Source organism: Bidens hawaiensis, unplaced genomic scaffold (assembly GCF_021521415.1).
Source record: "Bidens hawaiensis isolate Kalapana, Puna unplaced genomic scaffold, B.hawaiensis_p1.1 tig00006636_1, whole genome shotgun sequence".
Taxonomy (NCBI): Eukaryota; Viridiplantae; Streptophyta; class Magnoliopsida; order Asterales; family Asteraceae; genus Bidens; species Bidens hawaiensis.
In genome coordinates this window covers 78,463-91,396 of record NW_027491450.1, presented here as the reverse complement: position 1 = coordinate 91,396, position 12,934 = coordinate 78,463, and the positions used below count along the sequence as shown (strand labels likewise).

General features: G+C 36.7%; 1 protein-coding gene and 1 pseudogene across 1 annotated transcript in view; both read right to left on the bottom strand.

The window, feature by feature from the left end:
- The window catches only part of LOC143633282 (uncharacterized), a 50,445-nt gene that overhangs the window by 36,360 nt on the left and 1,151 nt on the right, over positions 1–12,934 (bottom strand). Inside the window, exon 2 of the mRNA XM_077101613.1 lies at positions 12,807–12,922. Coding sequence (XP_076957728.1) covers positions 12,807–12,922 — 116 coding nt within the window. The remainder of the gene's footprint in view (positions 1–12,806; positions 12,923–12,934) is intronic.
- On the bottom strand, positions 6,154–9,322 carry LOC143633256 (nuclear intron maturase 4, mitochondrial pseudogene; annotated as a pseudogene).

The window sequence follows — 12,934 nt, the reverse complement described above, 5'->3', positions numbered from 1 at the left end:
CTCGAGGTGTCCGGAAAGGAGGAAAGATAAACAAGCAAATTTGGCCGACGCAAAAGAAAAAGACCCGTCCCTCTATATGGTGCAGTGTGTTCAAGAAGAAGTGTACTTGAATGAACAGAAGGTTATACCAAAAGATTACGAGGGTGGTTCGGACGAACAAGACTTGTGGTATTTGGATAAATGAGCGAGCAACCATATGACGGGTAATGTATCTTTTTTCTCTGAATTAAATAAGCGTGTTGATGGCAAAGTTAAATTTGGAGATGGGTCTTATGTTGATATTTGCGGGAAAGGGTCGATATTGCTAGTCGGTAAAACGGGGGAGCAACAATTATTGACCGACATTTATTATATTCCTAGTTTACAAAGTAATATTATTAGTCTTGGGCAAGCAACGGAAAGTGGTTGTGATATTCTTATGCAAGACGATTATTTGTTGATGTATGATGATCAAGGAAAATTGTTGATGCGGGTTACTCGATCCAAGAATCGTCTTTATACGATTAAATTGAAGACTGGGAAACCCGTGTGTTTATAAGCCCGGATTGATAACGAGAATTGGCTTTGGCACGCGAGACTAGGACACCTAAATTTCGAGTCTATGAAACAAATGGTGAAAAAGAATATGGTCGTTGGAATGCCAAAAGTTGATCAAGAAAATCAAATTTGTGACTCGTGCTAGTCAGGAAGCAAACGAGGAAGCCGTTTCCAAAGTCGGCGACTTTCAGAGCAACCCGAGTCTTGGAACTAATCCATGGAGATTTATGCGGGCCCATTACTCCTAGTACCATAGCCGGAAATAGGTACGTGTTCGTCTTGATAGATGATCTTTCTCATTTCATGTGGACTTTTCTGTTGAAGGAAAAAAGTGAAGCGTTTGATACAGTCAAGCGATTTAAAGTCATGGTGGAAGCAGAAAATAGTGAAAACATTAAGACGTTTCGAACCGATCGAGGGGGAGAATTTACGTCTCGTGATTTCAATTGGTTCGTTGAAAACGAAGGTTTTATTCGGCATTTAACCGCTCCATATACACCACAACAAAACGGTGTCGTGGAGAGGCGGAACCGCACGATATTGGATATGACTCGGAGTATATTAAAAGCGAGACAAGTTCCTAACTATATGTGGGGAGAAGCCGGGAGGCATTCGACCGACGTGATTAATAAAATTCCAACTCAAGCGTTAAAAGACAAAACACTGTATGAGATGTTAAAGTGAAAGAAACCGGATCTTAGATTTCTTAAAGTTTTTGGATGTGTTGCGTATTCAAAAATACTTGGTGGAAATATTAAGAAATTAGACGATCGTTCGACTTGTTTAGTTTATCTCGGAAGCGAGAAAGGTTCAGCTGCGTATTGTTTATACAATCCATCGACTAGGAAAATTGTTGTGAGTCGAGCGGGTGACACGGATTTTGATGAAAAACAAGGTTGGAATTGGGATAAAAGTACCGAAATAATCGACGAGCAGGATCGATCACCAGGTATGTTTTGGGTTAACTTTGGTGATGAAATTGACACCGGAGAAGGAAACGTGAATACCGAAAACATCGGGTCGAGCCCTGTGTCAAACTCTACGAGTTCAAGTGGTGACGGGGGTGAAGAAGACGATGAAGAACCGATAGTCGAAAATGCTCCAACAAGCCCGGCTGGTACAAGCAACACGGTTACACCTAAGCCGGCTGTTTGGAGATCTTCTCGAGCCACAGTTACCCCGGTACGTTTTAGTGATTATGTCTTGAATTCGAGTATGATTGATGAAGATACTTTATTGCTTGCTGATGATGAACCGGTTTGTTTTGATGATGTAAAATCGAAACCGGAGTGGGTGAAAGCAATGCGTATTGAAATTGAGTCGATAAATAAAAATAATACGTGGACGTTAACCAAGTTACCACGTGGTGCAAAGGCGATTGGTGTAAAGTGGGTTTTCAAGGTTAAAAGAAACACGGACGGCTCGCTTAATAAACACAAGGCGAGACTTGTGGCAAAGGGTTGTGTTCAGCAACCCGGTGTCGATTTTGACGAGGTTTTCGCACCAGTGGCTAGACTCGAAACGGTTCGTTTATTATTATCTCTCGCAGCGAATGAAGGTTGGGAATTGCATCACCTTGATGTCAAATCCGCGTTCCTACATGGCGAGTTAAAAGAAGAAGATTTTGATGCTACGAGATATCGAAAGATTGTCGGGTGTCTCCGGTACCTTTTACAAAGTCGTCTGACTTGGCGTATTCGGTCGGAGTCGTAAGCCGGTACATGCAAAACCCGAAGCAATCTCATGCAAGTCTTATAAAGCAAATTCTTCGTTATATTCAAGGTACTCTCGATTTTGGTATTTCTTACACTCGTGGGAAAAACGTGTTAGTTGGTTATAGTGATAGTAGCCATAACATTGACCAAGACGATGGCAGAAGCACTACTGGGCATGTATTTTATCTTGGGTCTTCACCAATTACTTGGTGTTCTCAGAAACAAGATATAGTTGCACTCTCATCGTGTGAAGCAGAGTACATGGCGGCAAGCGCAGCCGCGAGTCAGGCGGTTTGGCTAAGGGAATTGATAAGTGAGTTATTCGACAAGGAAATTCCAGCAGTGGTGTTACGTATCGATAATACATCAGCGATAGCTCTCGCGAAGAATCCATTTTTCCATGGAAGGACCAAACACATTAAATCTCGGTATCACTACATTTGGGAATGTGTTGATCGTGAAGAAGTAAGTGTCGAGCATGTTAGTGGTGTTAAGCAATGTGCCGATATCTTGACGAAGTCTCTTTGGAGCATCAAATTCAAGGAGATGCGGGAATTACTTGGAGTTGAAGACTTGTCGGTTTCGAGTTCGAAATTCCAGGGGTGATTGTTGGGAATTTCGTTTAAAGAACGTTACTTGGCGTGCAAGGCAAAGTAACATGATTTAAGGAATGGATAACTATAAACAATTAAATGTGCTCAGATTTAACTGTTAGTATAATTATCAGGTCCTATTATTTAGCAATCCTAATTATAGTCTAAACGTGATAGGCTAGATTATAAATACCCGTGCTTTGGGGTTTGGAGATTGTAATCTGAGTAATTGAGTTTTGTGAAGTTTCTCAATAACAAACATTCTGTTTTGTGTTTCGAGTTCGTGTTCGATACCTGGTACCAATTCCATTAAACCTGACACAAACCTAAAACTCATGTCAGCCACACGAACGCGTCTAATTCATTGATGAATAAAACAAATCCAAAAAAGCAGTGAAGCAAACATATATACCTACTACATTAATGATTAGACCGTCTGATTCACCGGTGAGCTAGTATGCTGCATGCAAGTGTGCATTCAACGTATTCATATAGAGCTACAACTAGATAGAACTGTACAGCGCAGATCTCTTTTATTACTATTACTTTTAAAGCTAACTAGTCACAAAGGTGCATGTTAAAATATCAAAAGGATATAATAAGATTGAAATTAAGTTTATTTATGGATTGAAATTAATAATGTCTAACCTCTTGGAATGATAATCCAATCCTTGAATCTGAAAGTTAGGCAGCAATTCGTATGTGTTTGGGGTATTATTGAAAACCCGACTACCCGGATAATCCAGGCGACGAAGACGATGTATCTATACACTAGCAACCACAGACAGTTTGGGTAGGCTACGCCCACCATTTCATCATATCCAGTTCCCCCGGGAAAACCATCATCCAAAGGCCTACTGCATTGTAACTCGAGTTTAATGTATGTTTAACAGATAGCTGTAGCATGAAGCTGACAACGGGTAGTGTAGTTTTATAGATATATTTATATGTTTAGTTGGAGCTTTTAGACATAACTGAAAAAATAATACTATTTATTTTAGAACGTTATTTAAGTAATTTAAAATATTAAAAGTTATATCTCTTTTTAAACACTACTAGTAAGAGCTTCAGCTTTAAGTTTTTCTCATGACTTAAAAGTTTCAAACTCATTCAACCAGACAATGCTGTTAATTGAGTAGTAATCTAGAAGATTTTAAAACCTTCTAAAAACTTAACATACCTGGTAAGTGATAACCCATGTCTAAATAAGTCCCATGTTAGAACTAGATAAAGCCCACATGTGTATATAGATTAAATTTGTTGTGTATAAATGCTTTTATTGTTTGCCATTGTTTTCATCATTTCGTGTTTTGCTTATTGTGTTTAGTGCATGTGTTAGACCAGGTGTAGTGGGGCGCTTTCCACACCCAAAAAGCCCCAAAACGTTGAGGAACACCGTCCCCGGGACGCTTTGGGCATTTTGGAAAAGGGGGGGGGGGGAGCGTTTCCCACAAAGTGTCGGGTGTGTGTGTGTTGGGTGGGTGGGGGGGGGGAGCTTGTTTATTGATTGGTGAGTTGGTTTATTTGTATTATTATCAATGTTGTAAGAGTATGTTTACAAGGCCGAGTACTCGCTACAAGATATGGTGTTGAGACGAGTTTCTTTAACCCAGTCTAGTTATCAATAATCGATCAAAGTTGGTCAATCTTAACCAGAATCACATCTAGTCGGTCAACTTGAGCCGATTTTGACTTAAAAATATAAAAAAATAATTCGTATTTCTATAATACTAAAGAAAAAAATATCATTTTTCTAATTAACCATTAGCAATTTTTAGAATAATTTAGTATTTTAAAAAGTATTTCTCTTACTTATGTTGATATTCACTTATTTTGTTATAAATATTAGTAAACTTACGATATTTTACATATATATAATCTCTAAAAATTAATTTGTTTTACATTTACCATCTCCAAGTACTCTTCGAATACTCCGAGTACGGCCAACTTCCCAGTCGGCCGCCTAGGGTCAACCTAGCTACTATTGCAACCTTGATTATTTTTAATAACAATAATAAAGATATAATGATTAGTATGGACTCCATCTACTATACTTCTGTTTTTTGTCAAAAGTCTCTATGATGACGTGGCGTCACATGACGCAAAGCACCTCATACACGGTCTTAGAAATGAAATTATTAACCAAAAGGCAGATTCCAATTGCTTGGTCAAAAATGATATCCAAGTGAAAGTACTCTACTCACCAACTATTGCTTGCATTCACTTCTATTTGGTTGATGAAGATGCTTTATCTTAAATGTTTATAGAAATCTTAATTACTTCTCTTAAGTTTAACAATTTGTCACTCTACCCTAGAGTATTCTTTCACAATTGGACCTTCATAGGTGCAGAAAAATAAAACACACAAATATGTTGAGTGCAATTATCAAGACGATGATGTGGTTGATCCGCGAATGATATTTAAGATCTCTTATGGAGGTTTGTTTAGTTCATCAAAAGGGTTTAGGACCTTACCTCTTCACTCTTGTATACATTCACTTCTAGTTGGTTCATCAAGATGTTTTCTTTCAAGTTATAACAATTAGTCACTCTACCCCTAGAGTACTCGTTTTACAATTGCATCATCTGAGGTATAGATAAATAGCGTACACAAATATGTCTAGTCAAATGACAAAGTTGCAACACATAATAAACATCCCCTCATTTTTTACCAACACATCCATACCACAAACAATTCAAAAGCAAATTTCATTCATACATATTCTTTTATATCGAAATAGAAGGCAAACAATCAACAAGCTGCGTCCATACCACAAACATTATTACATTTTTCACATCATTAGCAACTTTTGCATTCATTTTGCATAATCACTTTATTTTGCATATATTTTATGTACAGTTAGTTAAAAATAGTACTTAAAATAGATTAAAATAGGAATTGGCTTAAGTTTCACTATCTTTTTGTCAGATATGCCTATAAATTTAATTTACTTCTTTGTAAAATGTAAATGTAAATACAATGATGCAAATATGATTAATCTAAATTAAAAGTGGAACAAGTTTGGCTTAAGATATACTATCTTATTTCAATTTATATAAATTGGAAGAAGATGCAAATAACTAAATATACAATGGATTAAAGCCAAAAAAAGAAAAATCCCTCTACACTTGTTGCAACTATGATCCTCAGGGATTAAATAACAACTAAATAAATTAAACTTTATGTTTAGATGCATATTGTACCGAGTTTGATAGGTAAATTCATGTTATATTCCGAATAGTGAGATATATGAAGAAAGCAATGTATCAGTAGAAATGATTATCCCAAAAAAATTCCACATAATTATCTATTCAGGTCTAAACTCCACGCCTTTCACACGGAGCCCTATCAGTGCCCTGGTGACAGGGTTCAAGCCAATACGCATCGATTTCTCTCCGAAGGTGGTATCAGTTTGGAATTTACATACTTGAACTTCCATCCAACCGTCGTTCCTTTTTTGTGGAATGTTTTGCAGTTTGGGTCTGTTCAAAGGGCTGCGGGAGTTTTGGTCAGCCTTTGTTCTTATAACTGGTGTTTGAGGATTAATTAAATAGATAAACCGACAATGATTAAACCCTTCCCAGGTTGTACTGGTCACCATCACTTTCAGAGGAGACTCGTAGTAAAAAACCTCCTCAGAGATGTTTCTTGGTAGTTCGTAGACTAGGTAACATGCATATGTTGTTTCAGGCGACAACAATTCAGAGTCAACTTTGCAGACAATACTAAAAGACTTCTTAGGATCAATAGCACACATGCGAAATCTGCAGGAAAAAACACATCACAAGTAATATTTAAGATTTAAGAATTTAGAACTTGATCTTCAGGAAAAAAACACATCACAAATAATGCATGTTTGCATCTCCAAACACATATTTCACTTGTTTGATCTGCAAGTTGCTGGGTGCAATTTGTTTCCTTTGCACAATCTTATTACATGTACGGGTTCATTGCTCAGAAATCATATAGTACATGTTTCACGCATATCTCTATACCTGTAAACAAACTAAACGACCACAAATGGGGCATGTTTATGTTCATTCATTTGACCTTAACCGAACAAACAATTAGACACAGACAATTAAACGAATAGGCTTCCCTTTGCACATTTTTATTACATGTTAATTCGTTAAGAAAATGAGTTTGTCATGTTCGTTTGTTAAAGGCATAACTCATAAGCATACATAATTGATCAAACACCAATTAAAAATAAACGTGAAAATCAAGCTATTGGGACTAAATAATTAATAAAACTACACTAAATTGTTTTTATAAAAGTAGACTAAGTTGTAATTAAACGAATTTTTTTATTGAATATATAAAAGTACAAACGTAAACAAGCACAATGAACGAACTTGAAATGGATTTAAATAATGAACGTTCACGAACATAAGTCGACGACCAACACATGCATTCATGTCCGTTCGTTGCTAGCGTACATATGCACGATTTTCTAACTTTGTCATTAAAAATAAATTTTATCACACCAAAATTATGACATAAATGATACCATTTAACCCATCGCGTTACAATACCGTTATACCAATCAATAATATTATCATGGTCGAGTAAAACGAGTGTGTGACATGGCCGCGGGTACCCTTCACGATTCGTTATCCCGTATCGATGTAAATACATTCTTATAGCCTTTAACAGGGCTGAAACTTCCGTGACGTAAACCAACTCGGAAGATGTTATAGACACAGGTAAAAGGTTGACGGTTGACTTGGTCTCGGATGTGACGTAACGCTTGACTTCATTTTGAAATGTGTAAAACGAGTCTTTTAAATCTTCAGGTAGTACTTTTTCAGTTATTAACTTGGATAAAATATATTCTTTGGTGTGATGTCTTTTGAAATGTTGGCCTTGCATCCAAACTTTTAGTAACACTTTATACCAATGATCGGTTTCCATCCCTGGTTCACGGAAGCGTGACACGTGGCTCAAAACCGAGGTGCAGTCAGCGAGATGTTTGATTTCTGACTCTTTGACTTTTTCAATCCATGGCCCAAGACTTTCTTCCCGATTCTGACCATCCCTTCATCCCATGCCTCTGCCTTCTGCAATGCAACCAACTCGACTTTTTCCTTTAACTTGTGAACTGCTCTAACCGCAGGACTCTCTCTCGCACTTCTCTTAATAATATTGCCAGTGAACTTTACACCTCGACAGTCGTTACATTGCAAAATACTTGTTTTACTGTCAAAATCCAAATAAAGTGATGACTGCAAGTAGGTTTCAATTTCTGACTTTAAAGCCAGACTCACTTCTTTTGAGCCCTTGATTACAATAAGAATTTCATCCATTAAACGACAACAATGCACTCTGACTCCGGACAAGTTCCCTTCGTTTTTTTGGGTGGACCCCATCTGTCTCCTAAACCAGCTACGCAGCTTTGACTCTGACTGTGACTTTGACTGTCATAAGGTGTGTCAAGAACTTCATACTTCATTGATGAATTAAGAATCTCGCGGTCAAAGAGGTCAAGATATATATTCATTAAAACCGGAGACAACAAACCTTCTTGTGGGAGACCGTGGCCTTTAGCAAACCCTCCAAATTCCATATTAAGAACTCCAACGTTAAACATGCTATGGATTAAAGAATATAATTTGGGATCTTCGATCTTCATTTCCATTGTTGATGTGAGCTTAGAAAGGATACGTGTTTCAATCTTCTTGTTGAGTATTATAGGGAACCACCAATCTGGATTCATGATTTCTTTACAGATGTACTTCAAAGCCGATGACCGACCCCTTCCGGTTCGACACCCATGTGAGAGTTTAGAAAAATGTGGTCGATAAACAACCTCTAGAGCTATTCTAATGGCTTCTTGAATCACATTTGTTTTGAGATTGGGAATTATCAGTTTTTCCATGTTTTCTCCCCGTGTTGAAAAGGAATATATGTTGGAACTTATGTCAAAGTTTTCTGAAGCTAACTCTTGGGCTAGAGAGGTGAAGTCAATATTGTCACACTCGGATGCTAGGTTGACTTTTGAGTTGACCCTCATACCATCATAGGCGTCTTGAAGAGTATATGAATTGGCGATTACTTTCTCAATAAGATCATGAAACTTTCCATCTTTGAATTGGTCTTTTACTCTTTTCTTTATGTGTAACTCGAGAAATCTCTTGAGCTCTAACCGGTTCATTGGTTTCCTTTCATCACTTTGAGAAGACTCGTCAACTACACAGGCTAAGCTGCTTGCTAACGACAACTTGTCGATGCTAGTGTTATTATTATTATTATTATTAATGGAATTTGAAGATGAATCAACTGAATGACCCATGTATCTTTTTCCTGTGACGACACGAGAGTTGAAGTTATTAATGTGTTCTTGTTAGAAATAAAAGAAGATTTAAAGAAAACTTTTGGGCGGGATTACCTGTGCCAACAGCTGATAAATTGGCCGAAATAAGATTAAACCAATGAAGATGTGCGGTCCGGTTTATAAGTTTCCTCCTGCAAATCATTGGTACGCAGTAGACCTACAAACCACAGTTTTGCACATACATGTCTCTCAGATTTCAGGTACGCGTGTTAAACATCAAAACAGGCCATGTTAACAGGCTAACGAGTCGAACCTAAAATTCATATCAGCCACACAAACACGTCTAATTCATTGATGAATAAAATAAATCCAAAAAAAGCAGTGAGCATACATTCAACACCTGGTGTGCATGTTTTACTTATGAAGCTGACTAGGCACGAAAAAAGTATATATTTTGGTTCAGGCATTTTATCAAACACCTGGTGTGCATGCTTAAATATCACATGCATGTGAACAACACTATAAGCAGTTAAGGGTGTGAAAACTGAAACTACGTAACTTAGAGCATGTAGTAATGAAGCCAATCAAGTTTACCTATGGATTTAAATTAATAATGTGTTACCTCTTGGAATACGTACCCGTTGGCATTGATCTTTGACCCGCGGAAGCATCTGATCTTCTGCTCGCGTATGGGTTGATTCCCTAGTGATGTGAGCTGATCCGCGAATGATACTTAAGATCCTTTTTAGAGGTTTGCTTGATTCAGCGAAAGGGTTTAGGACCTTACCTCTTCACTCTTGTATACATTCACTTCTAGTTGGTTCATCAAGATTGGTGTTTCAAAAAATTGATTTTATAGTAACAATTAGTCACCCTACTCTGGAGTATTTGCTTTACAGTCAAATGACAAATTTGCAACACATAATAAACATCCCCTCATTTTTTTTCGTTCATACATATTTTTTTACATTGAAATAGAAGGCAAACGGTCAACAGGTTACGCTGCTACGAACAACATCATCCATACCGCAAACATTATTACATTTTTCACATCATTAGGGATTAAATAACAACTAAATAAATTAAAGTTTATGTTTAGATGCATATTGTACACTGTCTGATAGGTAAATTCATGTTGTATTCCAAATAGTGAGAATGTGATATATATGAAGAAAACAGGTCTAAAATCCACGCCTAAGTTCAGAATATGAGTATCTATTCAGGTCTAAACTCCACGCCTTTCACACGGAGCCTTATCAGTGCCCTGTCAATGATAGGGTCCAAGCCAATGCGCATCGATTTCTCTCCGGAGGTAGAACCAGTTTGTAATGTACATACCTGAACTTCCATCCAACCGTCGTTCCTTTTTCGTGGAATGCTTTGCAGTTTGGGTCTGTTCAAAGGATTGCGGGAGTTTTGGTCAGCCTTTGTTCTTATAACCGGTGTTTGAGGATTAATTAAATAGATAAACCGACAATGACCAAACACTTCCCAGGTTGTCCTAGTTAGCATCACTTTCAGAGGAGACTCATAATCAGATAAATCCTCCTCAGGGATGTTTCTTGGTAGTTTGTAGACTAAGTAACATGCATATGTTGTTTCAGGCGACAATAATTCGGAGTCAACTTTGCAGACAATACTAAAAGACTTCTTAGGATCAGAAGCACATATGTGAAATCTGCAGGAAAAACCACATCACAATATGTAAGAACTTAGAACTTGATCTTCAGGAAAAAAACACATCACAAATAATGCATGCTTGCATCTCCAAACACACATTTCACTTGTTTGATCTGCAAGTTGCTGGATGCAATTTGTTTCGTTTGCACAATCTTATTACATTTGCAGGTTCATTGCTCAGAAATCATATAGTACATGTTTTACGCATATATCTAGACCTGTAAACAAACTAAACGGCCACAAACGGGGCATGTTCATGTTCGTTCATTTGACCTTAACCGAACAAACAATTAGACACGGACAATTAAACGAATGGACTTTCCTTTGCACATTTTTATTACATGTTCATTTGTTAAGAAAATGAGTATGTCATGTTAGTTTGTTAAAGGCATAAGCAAACATAATTGATCGAACACCAATTAAAAATAAAATGTGAAAATCAAGCTAATGGGACTAAATAATTAATAAAACTACACTAAATTGTTTTTATAAAACTAGACTAAGTTGTAATTAAACGAAATTTTTTATTGAATATATAAAAATACGAACGTAAACAAGCACAAATGAACGAACTTGAAATGGATTTAAATAACGAACGTTCACGAACATAAGTGGACGACCGTTTAACTAAATAAACATAAAATGTTGTTCGTGTTTGCTCCTTTATTAGATAAACGATTTCCCATTGAACGATTCATTGAACGTTTGGTTCGTTTACAGGTCTATGTAAATCCAAAGCATAGACATGTTCACAAGAAAACACAGCGCTGGGAGATGAAGAAACAACCTTTCATCTGTCTGATTCCGATTCCGATTCCGACTCTGATACCAGTGGCTCCATTGGTCCTTTAGAAGTGCTAAATTTGCTTGTAGCATAAGACACCTCTTCCCATTTTTAGAAATAAAAAACCACTGTAATCCGAAAAATATTAGAAAATAATAAATGGACTTTGTTCAAGATGTATGAAGGATTAAGAAAGGATAAGAATCCCATAATTTATTTAGGGGGTGTTTGGGATTGAGTTTGAAAAATGCTTATTGCCTTATTGGCTTTTTCGAAAAGCCATTTTGAAAAGCCAGGATTTGGGGCTTTTGTAAAACTGCTTTTTAATCCTTTCAAAAACCTAAAATAGGAAAGATTTTTTTGATTGCCAAACATATTTTAATTTATTGGCTTTTTGAAAACACCAATAAGCCAATAAGCATTTTTCAAACTCAATCCCAAACATGCTCTTAAATGAAATATACCCACTTGATCACTTTTCAATTGAAACCCTTTGCAAAGTATATGGTAGAGTTCCTTCTTGGTTGTCCATTTAATGCTACCTTCTAACAATTTGATTATGTCACCATAATAGTTTGGCAATTTGTTTTCCCAGTATGTGTCATCTGATTCTGATATAGTTTGCATATCATCATCCTCTAACACCTCATCTTCCACCTATAAAACATTAAAATTGGAATTATGATCAAATACCATAAAAGATATTAAATACCGAAAGTGATCTCCTATTTCCTAGGAAATTTTGAAAATTTAATAATAATAATAATAATAATAATAATAATAATAATGACGTGTTTGTTAGCTTACTTTTTCAAAGGGTTGAAACTCAATGCCTTCTACAATTAGATACTGACTAGAATAATCCATAATGCCCTCAAACAAAATTTCAAGATCAACATTTCTCTCTTGGCTTTCAAACTGATACAATTCAGCCATCAACCATCCATCTTCTCTCACGTCTGCGAGGCATAAAATCGAAGGTTTTGTCTCCCCTTCCAATCTGTATCTGATGCCTAAATAATACGGTTCGGTAAATGCAAACTTGGTGTGTTTGAACACAAGATTTACTGTGTATGTGATTTGTGGTGACAATAATTGAGTTCTGACATGTGCTTTGAACATCACATAATTTGTTATATAGCACTTGTTCGGGGGGAATCTGCAAGAGGAAGAATGAAGATTGGTACATTACAATATGCTTAAGAATCAGTTAAACAAGTACCTTGAACTCGAATGGGACACATATCCATCAGAGGTAGATGTTTGTGCAGTTGGAATAAGACAGTCCGCAGCAGATATCATTTCACAATGCTCTCCTTTCTTATTTAATGAAAGCCACTGTTCATAAAG